The 19054-nt window shown below is 49.6% G+C and overlaps 1 protein-coding gene and 1 long non-coding RNA gene across 3 annotated transcripts; one reads left to right on the forward strand and one right to left on the reverse strand.

Moving 5' to 3' along the window:
* The first annotated feature begins 696 nt into the window (after positions 1 to 696).
* LOC137165598 (protocadherin-10-like) lies at positions 697 to 10379 on the forward strand. Its single transcript, XM_067566906.1, has 5 exons — positions 697 to 1094; positions 1743 to 4742; positions 7698 to 7756; positions 7877 to 7965; positions 8479 to 10379. Exons 2-5 carry the CDS (start codon positions 2133 to 2135, stop codon positions 8736 to 8738), a joined length of 3018 nt encoding a protein of 1005 aa, XP_067423007.1. The 5' UTR covers positions 697 to 1094; positions 1743 to 2132; the 3' UTR covers positions 8739 to 10379.
* On the reverse strand, positions 10373 to 13523 carry LOC137165599 (uncharacterized). Of its 2 annotated transcripts, none has more exons than XR_010923430.1 (3): positions 13212 to 13523; positions 12105 to 12195; positions 10373 to 11239 (listed from the first exon to the last, which is right to left on the reverse strand). It is a non-coding gene; the product is annotated as an uncharacterized lncRNA (long non-coding RNA). The 2 variants fall into 2 exon arrangements; XR_010923429.1 differs by having other exon boundaries at positions 10373 to 11341.
* Between the last annotated feature and the right edge of the window lie 5531 nt (positions 13524 to 19054).

Here is a 19054-nt window from a genome sequence, read left to right on the forward strand (position 1 = left end):
TTTTCCTCCGCAGCGCCCTCAGTGCTCCACCTCGGGACTTTGCCAACCCCACATTGGACCACCACTAGCCCCCCACTCTGTCATCACTGACCCTTCCAGCCGTCACCGGCCCCCTCCCCACACTAACCTCCCAGCCCTCCCCACCGCTCCATCAGAAACCTCCCTCTCTGCAGCCTGACTTCACCTCCCTCCCCATCACCGACCCCCTCCAGTCCCGCCCCACCTTTACCACCCCACATACCCCGTCCCCTCTTGGCTGAGATCCTCAGTACCTTCAGCCCCCTCACTGATCTCGCCCAGGTCCTTCAGCCCGGATTCGGCCTCGTTTACTTTGGGTGGTTGGCGGTTGGGGAAAAGTGGGGGTGGGGGCTGGGGATCTGGTCATTTCACTGTGATAGACACCTCCCGATTATTCAGTAAGAAGCCGGAGCAACAGACAAAGGGGCGAAAGCGCTCGTGCCGAGTTGTGTTTTGTAAAATATCACCGCAGAACTAAATCTCCTCTCTGAAATCTGCCTCGCTCCGAATCCCTTAAATCGATTAACAGATCATCTCCTTTAATCAAGTCATCGGGAAGGATCTGCCACTAGGGGCCTTGTCTGGGCTGCATAAAATCCCCTAATTAACGCGGGCAGTTTCCATTCTTCTCAACTACGAAGAAGGGAAGCGAGTAGCTTCCTGGCCAATAAAACCCGATGTAATTTACAGAGGTTTCTGAAGAAAATGTTTAAGTAGGAGCCGCATAGTCCAATGGAGAAATCTTAATTGGGTGCCTCGGGGCAAAAAACAGGATGTGTTTCAAATAAAATGAATTTCTATTGGGAATCGCCATCCCAGCTGGGTTGAGTTGCTCACATTTAGGGGGCTCAGAGAGCCGACGTGGTTTGGGTGTAAGAAGTCCCACCCTCCCGCGTTATGCGGACCCCTGTCTCACAGCCGTCTCCAACCCGGCTGCCCTCCCTTCGCGAAGAGCGGCTGAGAAGCCTCAGCCAGAGATGCAAATATGAAGGTTTAAGGGCAAAATTAACAAGCAGAAAGTTCTGTCTCAGCCTCCCACTGGCAGGCGTTGGCAGGAGCCTCAGCCTGCACTGCAGGTGTGTGCGCTGCTAAAGAAAGGTTAATGTCAAATCTGTTGAACAGCCAGCCGCACGGAGCCCCCTTAGGGCGCTTTCCGCAGTTCCTTCTATCACAGTAGAAGAGTCTGATGGATTAGAGAGACTGTGGAAATCCTGCAGGCTCTAAGTGGAAAGGGTGTTGGGAAAGCAGGAGGGGGGCCTTTCTCCATGTCTCTGTGCCGATGGAAGCAGCCTTTATCCAGCTGTCGGGGATGTAATCCCCTTCTCTGGTAATTAAAAAAATCGGCATTACAAGGAAAACGGTGTGCAGTAAAATGTAATCAATTCTGTTGGAGCTTAACCATCTGTTAAAGGTTAAATCCCTGCGCGGGATCTGAGGTCGGGATATTCATACGGAGGATTTGGCTTTCGGTATGTTTGGGGCTCTTTAATCTACCGTGATGATGAAGCAAACATCTGTGGGAAAATATTACTCCCCCACCCTCCATATTCATCTGCTCGGGGCTTGAGATCCTATCGCCGAGTGACCAGTAACATAAACTTCATCTCTCTTGACAGAGAAGCGAAGCCGGGTCGGGGCGGCCCTGTGCGGCTGGGACCTAGTGGGTGGTATGATCATATTCAGCAGTTGTATTCTTTCAGTTCAAACAGGTTTTTTCCTTGCAGTGAATCCGCTGGGGGCAGAACCCGTCTCCGGCAGGCAGTTGTGGGCTGCGCTGGGAAGATACCTGACCTTTTAGTGGCTGGAAATTATTGCGGTCCTCCGGGCATCGGAATGAACGCATCTCTCACTCTCCCTGCCTGCCTGCCCCTCCCCTCGCCCTTGTCAGCAAAGGGTTAACCATTCCGGCAGTAATTACAGCTCAGGCTCTCGACTCTTCTGTCCACCAATGCGGTGCTGAAATGCGAGGCGGGTCCTCCCTCCTCTGCTCCTTCTGCGAGCCCCAAAGTAGCTGGAAGTCTAAGTACCGAACAAACACAAGGGGGGCAGCGGGAGCAGCAGCGGCGGCGGCGGCGCTCTCAGTCCCGGGCTAGCCACGGCTCCCTTCGCCTCCGATGCCTTCCTCCCCGGGAGGCAGTGCAGGCCCCCGCTGGGTGGCACGGCAGGTCTCGGGGGAGCCTTGCCCCTGGAGGCGCTGCCGGAGCATGGGCCTCGGCGCCATGGGAGCTGGAGTCTGGGGCGGGGGCTGGACTTGGAGCCGGCAGATGCTGTTGCTCCTGGTAACTTCTTGCCTGGCCCCGGCGGCCGCTCAGCTGCGCTACTCTATACCCGAGGAGCTGGAACACGGCGCCTTCGTAGCTAACATCGCGGAAGACCTGGGTCTGGACGTGTCCAAGCTGTCCGCGCGGCGGTTCCGCATCGTGTCGCGGGCCGGCGCCAAGCAGCACCTGGAGGTGAACCTGGAGAACGGGATCCTCTTCGTCAACGAGAAGATAGACCGCGAGGAGGTGTGCGAGGCCAGCGGGGCCTGCCTGCTGCACCTGCAGCTGGTGATTGAGCGGCCGCTGGAGCTGTACCGCGTGGAGGTGGAAGTGCTGGACATCAACGACAACGCGCCCAGCTTCCCCTGGCCCGAGTTCGTGCTGGAGGTGACCGAGTCGGCGCTGCCTGGCGCCCGCTTCCCGCTGGAGAGCGCGCAGGACCCCGACGTGGGCACCAATTCTCTGCGCACCTACAAGCTCAGCCCCAACGGCTTCTTCTCGCTCGAGGTGCACACCCGCAGCGACGGCAGCAAGTTCGCCGAACTGGTGCTGGAGCGAGCCCTGGACCGGGAACAGCAGCGCAGCCACCGGATGCTGCTCACAGCCCTGGACGGCGGCCTGCCGGAAAGGTCGGGCACGGCTGGGGTCATCATCACGGTGCTGGACGCCAACGACAACGTGCCGGCCTTCGACCAGTCCTCCTACCGGGTGAGCCTGCCCGAGGACGCGCCCCAGGGCACGCTGGTCATCAAGCTCAACGCCACCGATCTGGATGAGGGCACCAATGGCGAGATCGAGTACTCCTTCAGCGGCCACGCGCCGCCCCGGGTGCGAGAGCTCTTCAGTGTGGAGCCGCGCAGCGGCCAGGTGCGCCTCAAGGGCCAGCTGGACTATGAGCGAGCCAGCCTGCACGAGCTCTACGTGCAGGCCAAGGATCGCGGCCCCTCGGCGGTGGCCGTGCACTGCCGGGTGCTGGTGCACCTGCTCGACGTCAATGACAACACGCCCGAGGTGACTCTCACCTCGGTCTCTACTCCCGTGCTGGAGGACGCGCCCCCGGGCACCGTGATCGCCGTGATCAGCGTGCTGGACCGGGACTCCGGGGACAACGGCAAGGTGAGCTGCGAGCTCTCGCCCAACGTGCCCTTCCAGCTCCAGTCCTCCTTCCGCAACTACTACACGCTGGTCACCACGGAGCCACTGGACCGTGAGTCCGTGGCCGAATACAACCTCAGCATTACGGCGCGGGACATGGGCTCGCCCACGCTACTCACCAGGAAGATCCTGACTGTCCAGGTGTCGGACATCAATGACAATGCTCCTCGCTTCCTGCAGCCCTCCTACAGCGTCTACGTGCTGGAGAACAATGCTCCAGGCGCCTCCATCTGCTCTGTCAGCGCCCTGGACCCCGACTGCAAGCAGAACGCCTACCTGTCCTACTCCATCGCCGACGGGCAGATCCAGGGCATGCCCGTGGCCACCTACGTCTCCATCAACTCGGACAGTGGGCACATGTACGCGCTGCGCTCCCTGGACTACGAGCAGATCCGCAACTTCCAGGTGCAGGTGCAGGCGCAGGACGCCGGTTTCCCCCCGCTCAGCAGCAATGTCACAGTCAACGTTTTCGTCTTGGACCAGAACGACAACGCGCCCGTCATCGTCTCTCCCGTGCCCCGCAACGGATCGCTGGTCACAGAGGCCGTGCCCCGCTCGGCCGACCCCGGCTACCTGGTGGGGAAGGTGTCGGCCGTAGACGCGGACGCCGGGCAGAATTCCCGACTCTCCTACCAGATCCTCCAGGCCACTGACCTCAGCCTCTTCAGCGTGGCTCTGTACACCGGCGAGCTCCGCACCATCCGAGCCTTCTTGGACAAAGATGCCCCCAGGCAGCGCTTGGTCATCCAGGTGCGGGACAACGGGCAACCGCCCCTCTCCGCCTCGGTGTCCCTGCTGCTATCCGTGGTGGACAGCTTGCCCGAGACCCTGTCCGACTTCAATGAGCTCACCCTGAACCCCGAGGTCTCCTCCTCCACCCTCACCCTCTATCTGATCGTCTCCCTGGGCTCCGTGTCCTTCACCTTTCTGGTGGCCATCATCATCCTCGCGGCCATCAAGTGCCACAAGGACCGGCATTCCCTGCACGCCTACGGCTGCTCCCTTCCCACCTGCTGCTGCTGCGTGAGAGCCAGGGCCTCTGCCGAGGTCTTCAAGAACTCCAACATCAAGCCCCAGATCTCCTCGGGCAACAAAGTGCCAGCCAACTGCATGGATGTAGGGGGCACCGGCCCCCCGGGCTACTGCTACAAAGTCTGTCTGACCCCGGAGTCCGCCAAGAGCGACTTCATGTTCCTAAAGCCCTACAGCCCGCGTGCCCCGAGGAACAACGAGAGCGCCTCCGAGAACCTGCCAGGGCCAGGGAGGACGCCCCGAGCAGTCAATAACACTCTCGGTGCCGCAAGTCAGGTAACCCTGAGCTGCAGTGCAGCCGGTGGGGCTCATTGAGACGCCGGGGAGGGAGAGAGGGTTAAACGCTTAGCCGAGCTTTCCCCCTTTTTCTCTTCCTCCCCCGCCCCGTTCCTCCCTCCCCGAAACAAATCTGAGCTGGGAGAAATCCTTTCATTCAGGCACAACTTTTTAAAGATAATTACCCGAACCTTTGATCAAGTGGCAATGTCGGAATTAGTAACCGTCAGACAGCAGGAAATTCTCCAGCACGCTCCTTACCATTTGAGCTAATGATTTGGGAAACGTCAGGCTCGTTTTAAATGAGCAAACTAGCAAGAAGCGCTCAGAAGTGGCACTCCGGCTTCTGTGAAGGCTGAAATACAGAGCTTGCCCAGTGCTGTCTCGGGAGATAACAATCCCCTTTTGAGGGCTCTCCGCTCAGCCTGCGATCGGGGCTGCACTGCCCTGTAACCTTCCTTCAGTAGAGCCAGACGTGACATCCGGGCAGCAAAGCAAGCGGTGGCTTTAGCCCCTTGAAATGTCACCCTTTAATTCTGTATTTCCCCTCCGCGCATATCACAGGCGACACGGATTACTCAGGCGCTCTAGTGACCCATGGGGCTTTTCATCTCCTTTGTCTCGCTAAGAAATTCAGGCAATTACACCCTGTTCAAACAGATTCAGACGCAGTCGCTGCCCAGTGCTGCATCAGTACCCAGACCCAGTGCTTTCCTAGGCATGAGGATTCCTTTCGGTTTTTATGATTATTTATCAATCGCCCTAGGTGGTTTTGTTGGGGAGCGGGGGAGGTTTCCTGTCAAATCTTTCCCAAACTAAAGAAGGGACGGAAGTGTGTCACGCTAAAAAAGGGTGTCACGCTGCAGTATTTGCCTCTCCAGACCTTACAGCTAAGACCTGGTGTCTTGTTAAGTTTTTTCAGAGGAATCTCACTGCCTTTGTAACTGAGATTCTTCGCCATTTCCCCATTTCCAAAGGACACCACTTTTCTTCTGGCATCTATTAAAATTAATGCTGAAATATTGTCATTGAAGGGGAAAAGCACTTTACAGAAGACAAATGCCTGACATTTCAGTGAACTGATCACTAGATGGTGCAAAACCCTAGACTCTGCGCTTGGAGAGAAAAAAAGATTTATAGAGTTTTTTATGTCAACATTTGTTAGGTATTTAAATGAATAACGTCTAATTTTTTAGATGAAATACTCTTTCAATAACGCGATTACTGGGGATGGATGGGGATGAGAAGTCTAATCCACTTACCAACATTTTACTTTTAACAAAATATCCTTTTTCGAAAATAAGCACAAGACAGTCTGTAAGCAGGCTTTCTTTTTACATTTTCCCTTGGATCATTGGACACAGTTGTCTAATATGTTAATGCGATTTTCCTCCAGTCAGTTACAAACTCCCCCTAGAGACATTACGTACACAGCTGATTTCCACACCTCTCAGCCTCAGGCGGGTTTAGGGAGATATCAGACTAAGCCTCCTCAATCGAAACTAAATTAAAAAAAGATTTACAAATATTAAGAGAAAAAATCTGTAATGAAAGACTGGATCCAGATTTACAGACGGGGATTGAGAATTGGAAACTGGGGGGAGAAGAGAAGAGGCGTGATCTACTGGGTGGGGGTGGGAACGGGGGGGGGGGGGGAGACACAAGGCTGGAAGGCTTAGTTTTCGGGTCTGTCAGAGATTTCCTGTTGTCTCTGTGCCTCAGTTTCTCCTCTATAAAATGGAGATAGGATTACTTACCTCATGGAGGTGCTGTGAGGCTTAATTATTGAATGGCGGAGGGACTCTTTGAGAGCTGTCGGATGGCTCTGTAAAGGGGCAACTCTATTTGTTATAAAAAACCCTGTGTTACCAAATGCTCTCAGAACACGGAAGGGCTCAGTTATATCTAGCCAGTTAGTAACTGGCCGGATTCTTCTCTCACTCGTGCCACTGTAACTCCACTGATTTCACTCGAGTTTCTCTTGTCTGTGTTTTGGATCGAAGGTGGAGGAGGACCGAAAAAACAGAATACAAATGAGCCTCTTTGAAAGGCCGGTTCGCTTCTCCGTTCATGTTCGTGTCCGATGTTCCCTCACCCTCTATTCTTTGAAAGAGACGGATTAGAATAGAAGACAGATTATTTAGACCGGCAACATATCTACAGAGAGCAATTGAAGTGGGTTACAGTGCGGGCGAGAGAGGGTTTTCAATGGATTTCTGGAAGCGGCGGGCTTGTTGCTTCACTGGTGAAACATAAAAGATAAGACAGCTCCCTTTGTTGAAATCCCACAAGCGAGCCGCAGCTTTGTTCCTGAGCCTTTGTAGGGATAGTAATTAAATATTGTAATCTGCACGAGATCCTAAAGCAGACCGATAACTGAGTGCGGAGGGACAACTTCAGCTTTCACTGGGGAAGGTAAATACACCTCGGGAACAAGGAAAATAGTGAGGGCAACGTTAATTACCCTGCTATTTGCTCGGTGTCTCTGCCTTGCACACTACCCGCGGAGTGTCAGAAGTATGGGTGTGATTTTTAGATGAGTTATCGGTTTCACAGAATCCTAGGAGCTATACTTAGAAGGCACCTCGCTTCTCTTTCTCTAGCGATCATTTCCTACCTATTTCCCGGTGCATCTAATTCGACCCTAATCTCATGGAACATGGAGTTTCAGGGGCGTCTCAATTCACCCGAAAAGCAGACAGCGTTCATCTAGCTCAGACCAACCTAACCTAGCCATATAGCCGATGGATCTAACCTAGTGCATTCAATTCCCTTTGCTCTTAGCATTAAGCACTCAAAGCTTCTCTTTGTGTGCGTAGCTTTGTAAAGCTAAAGTGAAAAGCTGCGTCGCATCGCACCGGCCGTTTGAGGCGGGTGATGCGTATGGCAAACCCAGGCGCCATAAAGACGGAAAATCCACGTGTCTGATGTTCATCTATGTCCTGTGTTTTACAGCTCAAACAACCCAACACCGACTGGCTGCCTTCAAAAATACAGCGATCAGCCCTGAAAAGGTACCAGAACCGGATCCTAAGAGGAAATGCTCCGGTGTAAAGGGGGCGGGAAGCTTATTGCTGACCCGAATCTGAGTGGGGTCTTCATGGCGTCTTTGTTGTCTTGCTCGTTCTCTTTAGTGCGCAGAGTTTGGAGGACGTAGGGGGAGTCCGTAGAGGAGTCCAGAAAGAACCCGACAGGCTGCGTACTCTGGTCACCCCAGTCTCAGGTTAGTGTTGGGTAGGCAGAACATCACTCTTTAAACTCTAAGCCGGTGGCTCCCAGACTTGCGGGGGAAGGGAAGCAGGCTGCCAGACTAAGGCTCTACCTGAGTCTTTCATTCCCCACTTGCTCCATCTAAGCACGTGCTTCATCCCTCATTGGAGCCTGGGCTGCCCCAAACCCTAGCTTCGCCCTAGGGAGAGAGTGTACCAGGTGGGAGCGGTGGGGGGAGCGCTGTGGTGGTGGAAACTCATCACGGTAGTGCGAGGAACCTTAATACGTTCCAGTCACACAAAAGCCATAGAACTAGTGCTATGCTATGCTAGTGCCTGCAGCCGCGTCCGTTGGATTGATTTGTTTCTTGCTGTCTCGGGCATGTTAAAGGCAAATTAAGACGTATAGGATGGGGGGGAGGAGGGAGGTGAATCTGGCGGGGATGCTCAGCGTACCTGCCTGACACTGATCCTCTGCGGTCCCCAGAGGCTTTTCTCTGTCACTAGCTATCTTTCGCTTTCTACAGAATTCCAGAAGGCACCCGAGGCCTCCAACATCATTTGGACCGCCCGGTACGGCCCCCTGTATCCGCAGCACATCCCGCCTCTGGATTATCAGCACAACGTTTATATACCAGGGACCCCAACTGTGCCGGCAAACAAGGAGGGGCCTCTCTTCCTGGGTCAGGAGGACAAGAACAGCTTCTCCACTTTTGGGAAGAGGAAGAAAATGGCCACCTATTGCGACATAGGCGACAGCGTGATGATCAACAATGACCTGAAATAATGCCAGATAGGGTCAGTTGCCCTTTCCAGCCTGCAGTCTTCATGCAGTGGGTCCTTCCGTACGAGTGCCCTCCTTGATAAGTTGCAGAACAGTGCGATGCTAAGACATTGGTTGCAGCACAAGTACCTTTTGTTGTAATTAACCGAGTCCAGCCTGTGGCCTGCAGCTGATGGATTTGTAGCACTTGAACTGAGAGAAGGAATGAAATGGGAGACGGGAGGATTGACATTAAGATTCTTCCCGTGTCATTTTGCACGGGTGGTAGCTGGTCTATGTATTATTGGGGAGGTGACCGTTTAGTAGTGGGTGTGAGGATTAAACGAAGGATTTGCCTTGTGTTAAGCACATCATCCTGCAGACTTTTCTGGGGGCTGGAAGTCCGAGCAGCCCTCGGCCATGTTTCGCGTACTCCAGGAAGCCTTGAGCAAGCTCCATTTTGTAACTATTGTAACTTCTTTTCTCGTGCGGCTGTGTGAATGTATCAAGTACACGTGTGTGTTTCTGACTGCTTAATGCACTGGAATCGCTGCAAAATGCAATGTTAAAATCAAGGGGGCTGAGAGAGCTAATCGGGTTTAAGCAAACATAAATAGTGTCTGGTCAGGGAGAACTCCTTCCATAAATTAAGGCGTATGGAATAATAATTCCTTAGACCTGGATCTCAAACCTGCTACACAGGGGACACGGAGGCAGCGCACAGCAGGCTAAAAGCAGCCCATTGTTTCTGACTTCACTGGCAGTTAAAAACATAGCCAAACAAGAGCCAGGTGTTGTAATTGTTGATCCGTTCGCCTTGAACAAAGCAAATCTCCCATAGGAAGGCTGGGTTTTAATTTATTAAAAATATAAACAAAGTTTCCAGGATCTGATAAGAGTTCTTAAAGAGAGTTTATGAGCAAATCTGGCGTTCCCAGGAGTGGAAGGGACCCTCATCTGGCTCCTGCTTGTGGTCTGTGATGTGGAAGGGGGATGGAGACTGGGCATCTAGGGGATGCACAGAGTGGGATTATATCATTTGTTTGTGTTTAGTTTATCTAAAAAATCTCAGGAGCAGCGATGGCAGAGTCCCTGGTTATGATAGTCTTAATGACTCCAAGTTGCCATGGAGTCGGGGACCCCGCATGGAGGTCAGACATGGTACATGGCCCAGCAGTTCTAAGTGGATGACGTTGGCCTCCTTGGATCTCCACATTTGGGGGAAGGCTCTGCTGCCTTTTCCACCAATAACAGCCCCCTTGGTGATGATGTACAGTGGATCTCAGCAAGATTTCCTTCCCCACTCTTGTTTTTTTTTCCCCTATGGGAGGTGTAAAAAAAAACTGCATGGGTTGGGACAAGTTCCCCATTGTGCTTGGTGAACTGCATGGGAGGACCCACCTTTAGAGGGGGTGAGGATCTCACGCACACAAACTCATCAATGCCCTGGCAGATCAAAGGGCGGTTCTTTCTTTCACTTCATCCTACGTTACTATTTAAGGTATTAAACTCAAGGTCAGGAAAACCGAGCTGGCAAAATCCCAATCCAAAACCAGGCTCCAACCACCTTCTATAAACTCCTCTGCTAGTTGTACTCGGCCTGGAGCCCTCTGAGAAACTCCACCGTAGATGACTGTCCACCGAGGAAGGCCAAAATCGTACAAATTTGCCAGGCAGGTGGGAGTGGGGATACAGCTGGTTGGAGTTTTGGTTTGTTCACTGCCACGAGAGCCGAAAGGTCTCGGATTCTGAATCGGCTACTCCTCTGGGTTTAAAGATTTCGGCTGACAGACCTATTTAAAATAATGCAGAGGAACAAATTTTCTGGAGATACACTTTTGGTCTGTGGGCATGGAAACCGTGTCGAGAAGTGTGTGCCCGAGTCACAGAAGGAATAGTGCGAGGCTTTTGAATTACTGTTCATTTCGGAACACGACATGCAGTGCATGATACATTCTTTTCCAAATGACGTTTGTTTCACAGTGTTTGATTTATATCAATAAAATGTATTTTAATAGCTCAGCTAGATACATGGTTTTTCTTATGGGCAACAAATAGCAGCCATGCTAGAAACGATTTCTCAGCTGGTTTGGTTTTTACCTTTTCTTGGGCAGAATAGTGTTATCATAGCCTCAGAGCAAGGACTTGATCGAAGCTTGCTAGAACATTTTTAAAGCCCTGTAACTTGCCGCGATCACCAGAGTGCATGTTAACAACATTGAAATGCTTCATCTTGTAGCTTCCACGGAAGAGGTTATATTCCTTGCTTTCCTTCTTCAAGTATCTGTTGGGTGTGCCATTGCAGCACAGTGGCGGTTGCGTTTCTCACCTATGCGGCTTCCCTTCAACGCTGGCTGAAGTATCCCTCTACATACTTCGCCGGATTCTTGGCCCCTTTGAACTCCTTTGGTGGTAAAATGGGCTGTCAAGCTTGTTTCACCAGCTCCCTGAGGATTTCGTCGGCGCTGGGGGAACAACTAGCATTCTCCACCACCTCTCTTCTGGCTCCTGGGATTGGGACATTCCTGGGAGAAAGGAGGCGGGACTGGAGCAGGTCACCCCATGTGGCTGTTCTAAGTGGCACTGGGGATCAAGCTATCTCCCTGTCCCCTCTCAGGATTCAGGCTCTGCAAAAGTTGCATAAAATCATATTTACTCAGCTATCCCTCCCCCCAGTTCTGCAATAACGGGTCTAGCTCGTTCAGCTGTGCTGGACCCGAGGAGTCTAACCCCTCTCCGAGGAAAGCACTTCTGCGTGAAAGCTGCAGGCTAGATGTAATGATTTATCAGTTTCCTTTGCATTGTTTCTACTATTCAGTTAAGCTTTTCCTTAGATATTCCCTACCCATCAGCTCGCATCTGGAATACCAGGAAGCCTGGAACCTATCCCTGGGTATGTGCCAAACTCAAGGACGTAGGTATGTAGAAGCAAATGTATCTGATTTGCTATGGAAAAAATTCTCCACTCTCTAACCGCTTCTTTCTTTCGCGGTTCCCTGGTTAGCTACCCAGCATGGGAAGCGTCCATACAACTTTCCCAGTATCGCCAGCGGTCAGATTGAATGGGGGTGGAGCGGCGGAGGGGATCGAGGGTAATCAGGTTCTCTCCTCCCAAGCTCCAACCACAACCCATACACTCCACCTGCTTGTGATCCCCAAATGAGATTATGCCCATCGTAGACGGCGCAGATTTTCGTCGCCTGATCCTCCCACTTTCTCCAATGATTGATCAGCAATGAACTTTTATCAAGGTCGTGTAAATGGTCATAATTAGGCGTTAGAACTAACGCCTCATAGAAATGAATTGAGTCAGTCCTTGTCTTCTCTACCAACAATGGGCTAATCAGTGCCAATTCTACAGTTGGTTTTGGGGATGAAGAAGATACTTACCTGTTGGGAAATGGACGGATATCACCAAATCACGTAAAACAGCCCACTACTAGACGGTGGCTAGGAGGTAATCTCCAAGGCGAAGCATGATCTTGAAGTTAAAGAAAGCAGGGTTAGAATTTGGGGGGAGTTGACTTCTATCCACATTTCTGCCACGTGATTTCAGGTAAATAAATTCATTCTGTGCCTCAATGTAAAAGGAAGCTAAGGATATTGCCTTCTCTCATAAAGAAGCTGTGAGTGCTTTGAGATATTCAGATAAAGTGTTTTAGACGTTTTGTTAATACATTTTGGTTACTATTAATCTTTGCCAGATTCAGAGCAGTGTTCTAGAGATGAAATGATTCGTATTCCAATTTTACATACAATTTTATGGTCATAAAGGGGTTGTTTCATGGCCTATGCAGAATATTAAGGCAAAACAAAAACTCCAGGAAGCTACAGTCTTAAACATCATATGAAATTAGATGGTTAACAGAAACCTGACTGCTGAGGAAAGTAATAAAATAAAATCAAGAAGCAATACTGCCTTTACATTGACTTAATTCTCTATAAGATGGAGTAGGTATGTGTCAAGTTCTGGAGTGAAATCCAAACCAATGAGGGGTTTCCTTCCTGAGTCCCTCAAAATGCTTTGCTGCTGTAGCACTCTTGCCTGGATGCTTCCTGCAAGTACATAAACATGAACTCAGTGTCTGTTTGTTAAACCCTGGTTCAGCTCTCTGTTCCCAGCAGCTTGCCTACAACACAACAGTCCCGCTGTGGTTACACGAGGCAAGATGATCGGAATACCACAGAGTTCTAAATTTTCCCAAAACCATGTGCTCTGCAATGTAGTGTCCTATCCTGGATCATTCAGAGAAATATTAAAGTTCCTTTGAGGATACAATACCCAGCAACGTGCCATATTAACTGGAGTTAACATTCACTTTAAATCAGACACAGCCCTGGGTTGGTTTAAATTAAAAGTAAACCAAATTTATTAACAAAAGGAGATAGGTTTTTAAGTGAGTTCAAGTATAAAGGGTAGAGTTGGAAATGGTTACAAGCAACTTGAAAGTGAAAAGCACTTTCTGGAAGCTAAAACTCAACAAAACAAGCTACGACCTTTGTTCAAGATAGTCTCTTTACCAATCTCTCTCCCAACAAGATGGCTCACCACCTCTCTGATCAGGCTCTCCCACAGAGTCTAGAATATTTGGTTCATTTGTCTTCTTCGGTGAAAGATAATTTGGGGTTATCTGCTCCTCTTTTTATAGTCCAGTGAGCCTTTGAAATGAATTCTTCTGAAGGTTACCCTCTAAAGTAAAGTTCATTCAAGCCATGAGGAAGGCGACATTGAGTCTTCTGATGAAGCAAGTTCCATGACGGTTTCTTTCCCAGCTTTTGTTTGTTAAAATACAAATGTATCTGTTTCCTGCAATCTCCTTCCCCACATGGTCCTATGTAATTTGCATTCCCCTTATCTGGAAATACCTACCAGGTGGCAGAACCACATTCCTTTGTCTAGGGTGGAGTTACTTTAGCCAAAGGTACATTGATTTTGAATTGTCACACTGCTAGGAGTTCTGCACTTTTTCCAGGGAGCAAGTCTGCCTGTTTAACCGTTTTTCTCCTGACTAGAGAAATTTAAACCCCCGTATCTCTCCACCCCCATACATTCTTTACCATACACCCTGGCAGCTTTAATAAATCCCATGTCCATCTCCAACAGGTCAGAGCTCACACAATTAATCAGAGAACCTGCAGGTACCTCTTAGGATTCTGTGTTAAGTACAGCTGCATTAACTTGGGCTGTACCATATGTGGGATTAGCTTCTTTCAGTTTAGGGCAGTTATCCCTCAGGTGTTCAGCAGTGGAATCACAGGTGAATCATCTTGGACTGTTCTCCTTTACAGGGGTGTCTTTGAGTGAGATTCCTAAGGGAGGATCTATTCTGGGAAGGAGAATGCCTGGGCTCCCAAGTGCCTTCTCTTTTCCCAGGGACAAAATGGGGCCTCCTTAACAGTGGGCTTCTGCCCTTTCCTCTGAGGCTTGTAGTCACTGGATGCTTTAGCTTGCACATATGCATCAGCAAGATCCATGGCATTGTGGACAGAATCTAGGGATGTATCCCAGATAGCTTGTCTGATTTCCTCAGAACATATGTCCAAATATTCTTGTACAAAAAGATCAAACAATTGGTCATAAACCTCTGCCCTTTCCCCTTAGCCCATTTTTTCATCAGATTGCACAATTTATGCACATTCTTTGCATCATTTTGTAATGCATTTTGAGACCTCTACGTTTCATTCTATACACTTTGGGGGTAAACTGAAACCTTTGCAATACAGCTTTTTAAACTCAATTTCAAATTCAAACTCAATTAACTCAATTTCAAACCCAATCAATCAGCAATTCATTAAATACATTCAATGCTTTACAAGGCAGCTTTGCAATCAGTGTGGGGAATCTCTTGTCTTCTGGAACTTTAGGCAAGTCACAAAACCTATCAAAAGTAGTGAAACATTCTTCAGTACAGTCTGTCTCTTTGTATGCAGCCCAGAGCTTTTCCAGGTTGGATGTATCTTGTGGAGAAGGAATACGTGGTGTCTGTGGAATCAGTCCATGTTTTTCCATCATGGTTAGGATATATTGCCTCTCCTCTTTTTCTATGGCTTCCTTCTCTTGCTACTCCAAGACTTATTGGTAGGCAGCTGCTTCTGCTTCTGCTTCTCTCTGCTCAGCTAGTCATTTTTGATGTTCACATTCCTCTTTTATTCTGTAATTCTCCAACATAGGTAGCTCTAATTTAGCAATTGTTTTACTTTTGTTCATTTTAGAATCATAGAATCATAGAATATTAGAGTTGGAAGGGACCTCAGGAGGTCATCTAGTCCAACAACCTGCTCAAAGCAGGACTAACTTCAGCTATATCATCCCAGCCAGGGCTTTGTCAAGCCTCAGCTTAAAAACCTCTAAGGATGGAGATTCCACCACCTCCCTAGGTAACCCATTCCAGTGCTTCACCACCCTCCTAGTGAAAAACTTTTTCCTAATGTCCAACCTAGACCTCCCGCCCTGTAACTTGAGACCGTTGCTCCTTGTTCTGTCATCTGCCACCACCGAGAACAGCCTTGCCCCATCCTCCCTGGAACCCCCTTTCAGGTAGTTAAAGGCTGCTATCAAATCCCCCCTCATTCTTCTCTTTTGCAGACTAAACAAGCCTAATTCCCTCAGCCTCTCTTCATAAGTCCTGTGCTCCATCCCCCTAATCATTTTTGTTGCCCTCCACTGGACTGTCTCCAACTTGTCCACATCCTTTTTGTAGTGGGGGGCCCAAAACTGGACACAATATTCTAAATGCGGCCTCACCAATGCTGAATAGAGGGGAATAATCACTTCCCATGACCTGCTGGCAATGCACCTCCTAATGCAGCCCAATATGCTATTAGCCTTCTTGACAACCAGGGCACACTGCTGACTCATATCCAGCTTTTTATCCACTGTTACCCCCAGGTCCTTTTCTGCAGAGCTGCTACCCAGCTCATCGGTCCCCAGTCTATAGCTGTGCATGGGATTCTTCCTTCCTAAGTGGAGGACTCTGCACTTTTCTTTGTTGAACCTCATTAGATTTCTTTTGGCCCAATCCTCCAGTTTGTTTAGGTCACTCTGTATCCTATCCCTACCTTGCAGGGTATCTACCACTCCCCCCAGCTTAGTGTCGTCCGCAAACTTGCTGAGGGTGCAATCTACCCCATCCTCCAGATCATTAATAAAGATGTTGAACAAAACCGGCCCCAGGACCGACCCCTGGGGAACTCTGCTTGTGACCGGTTGCCAGCTAGACATGGAGCCATTGATCACTACTCGTTGAGCCCTATGCTCTAGCCAGTTCTCTCTCCATTTTATAGTCCATTCATCCAACCCATACTTCTTTAACTTGCTGATAAGAATACTGTGAGAGACAGTATCAAAAGCTTTGCTAAAGTCAAGGTATATCACATCCACCGCCTTCCCTACATCCACAGTGCCAGTCACCTCATCATAGAAAGCAATCAGGTTGGTCAGGCATGACTTTCCCTTAGTGAATCCGTGTTGACTGTTCCTGATCACCTTCCTCTCTTCCAAGTGCCTTAAAATGGATTCCTTAAGGACCTGCTCCATGATTTTTCCAGGGATTGAGGTGAGGCTGACCGGTCTGTAGTTCCCTGGATCTTCTTTCCTCCTTTTTTTGAAGATGGGCACTATATTTGCTTTTTTCCAGTCCTCAGGGACCTCCCCTGTTGCCACGAGCTTTCAAAGATAATAGCCAATGGCTCTGAAATCACCTCAGCCAACTGCCTCAGCACCCTCGGGTGCATTGCATCCAGCCCCATGGACTTGTGTATGTCTAAGCCTTCTAAATAGTCTTGGACCTGTTCCTTCGGCACTGCGGGATGTTCGCCTCCTTCCCATTCTGTGCCACCCAGTACAGCAGTCTGGGAGCTGATCTTGTCTGTGAAGACAGAGGCAAAAAAGGCATTGAGTACCTCAGCTTTCTCCACATCCTCCGTCACTAGGTTGCCTCCCACATTCTCTAAGGGGCCCACACTTTCCCAAATCTTCCTCTTGTTGGCAACATGCCTGTAGAAACCCTTCTTGTTCCCCTTCATGTCCCTTGCTAGCTGCAACTCCAATTGTGCTTTGGCCTTCCTGATTTCATTCCTGCATGTTCGAGCAGTATTTTTATAATCCTCCCTAGTCATCTGACCAAGCTTCCACTTCTTGTAAGCTTCTTTTTTGCGTTTAAGTTCGCCAAGGACATCTTTGTTAAGCCAAACTGGACGCCTACCATATTTGCTATTCATTCTGCACATCGGGATGGTTTGCTCCTGTGCCCTCAATAAGGTTTCTTTAAAATACAGCCAGCTCTCTTGGGTTCCTTTCCCCCTCATATTAGCCTCCCAGGGAATCCTGCCCATCAGTTCCCTGAGGGAGTCAAAGTCCGCTTTTCTGAAGTCCATGGTCCGTATCCTGCTGTTCTCCTTTCTTCCTTTTGTCAGGATCCTGAACTCGACCATCTCATGGTCACTGCTGCCTCGGTTGCCACCCACTTCTACTTCCCCTACCAAATCTTCCCTGTTTGTGAGCAGCAGGTCAAGAGAAGCACGGCCCCTAGTTGGTTGCTCCAGCACTTGCACCAGGAAATTGTCAGCGACACTCTCCAAAAACTTCCTGGATTGTTTGTGCTCTGCTGTATTGCTCTTCCAGCAGATGTCAGGGTGATTGAAGTCTCCCATGAGAATCAGGTCCTGTGAACTGGAAACTTTCCCTAGTTGAGTAAAAAAAGCCTCATCTACCTCATCCTCCTGGTCTGGTGGTCTGTAACAGACACCCACCACGACATCACGCTTATTGTTCTTGCTTCTAAGCTTAACCCAGAGGCACTCAACTGACTTATCTCCAGTTTCATACTGGAGCTCAGAGCAGTCATAGTGCTCTCTTACATACAGTGCAACTCCTCCCCCCTTTCGCCCCTGCCTGTCCTTCCTGAACAGTTTATACCCATCCATGACAGTGCTCCAATCCTGAGAGTTATTCCACCAAGTGTCAGTTATTCCAATCATGCCGTAGTTTCTTGACTGTGCCAGGACTTCCAGTTCCTCCTGCTTGTTTCCCAGGCTTCTTGAATTTGTGTACAGGCACTTGAGATAAGTAGTTGATTAGCCTACTTTCACAGTATGAATCAGGAGGCCTCCCCTGCTGCACCCTCCTCCTTCTGCTTCCTTGTGGTGTCCCTCTTCCCTACTTACCTTCGGGCTTAGGTCCCCGTCCCCCGTTGAAACTAGCTTAAAGCCCTCCTCACTAGGTTAGCCAGCCTGTCTGCGAAGATACTCTTCCCTGTCTTCGTTAGATGAATCCCGTCTCTTCCTAGTAATCCTTCTTCCTGGAACAGCATTCCATGATCGAAGAATCCAAAGCCCTCTCTTCGACACCACCTGCATAATCACGCATTTACTTCCACAATGCGACGTTCCCTACCTGGGCCTTTTCCCTGAACAGGGAGGATGGATGAGAACACCACTTGCGCTTCAAACTCCTTTATCTCTTTTCCCAGAGCCACATAGTCCGCAGTGATCCGCTCAAGATCATTCTTGGCAGTGTCATTGGTGCCCACGTGGAGAAGTAGGAAGGGGTAGCAGTCTGAGGACTTGATAAGTTTTGGCAGTCTCTCCGTCACATCTGTAATCCTAGCTCCAGGCAAGCAGCACACTTCTCTAGTTTCCCAGTCTGGACGGCAGATGGATGACTCCGTCCCCCTTAGGAGGGAGTCCCTGACCACCATCACCCTTCTCTTCCTCTTCGGAATGGTGGTCGTGGAACCCCCGTCCCTAGGAGAATGCATCCCTTGCCTTCTGCTCAAACGGGTCTCCTTCTGATCCATTCCCTCTGAAGGGTCCTCCAAATCATTCTCCGCCATAGTACTTGTGCAGAGAAGATGAAAACTTCCTTTGTTCTATTTCCCTTGCCCAAAATAAACAAACAGAATATGTCCTCAGCCCTTACACTTGAGAATTACTTATAACTGTTTTACCAGTAGTTAAAGTATGAACCTCAGTTAAAACAGCAAGCTTTATGTAAATCCTGTATGACTATGCTACTGTCACATTCTGGGGTGTAATCCAGATTTTAAGTGAGTTCAAGTATAAAGGATAGAGTTAGAAATGGTTATCAGGAAATAAAAGTGAAAAGTGCTTAACAAAACAATCTAAAGCCTTTGTTCAATGTAGTTTCCTTACCAGTCTACTTTCCAACAAGACTGGACTGGACTCCAGAACAGTATGTTGTGAATATCTTAACTATAAGATACTCTACCCTTCCCAATCAACTCTATCAACACTTATTTTCAACTTCTTTCCCACAATTCTACACTGAGTATGTGGGGACTGTGATGCTGGCAGACCAGATGCCCACTTATGCCATAGTC

The sequence above is a fragment of the Emydura macquarii genome, unplaced genomic scaffold (assembly GCF_026122565.2).
Source record: "Emydura macquarii macquarii isolate MOO-44397 ecotype Brisbane River unplaced genomic scaffold, CSIRO-AGI_Emac_v2 contig_2768, whole genome shotgun sequence".
Taxonomy (NCBI): Eukaryota; Metazoa; Chordata; order Testudines; family Chelidae; genus Emydura; species Emydura macquarii.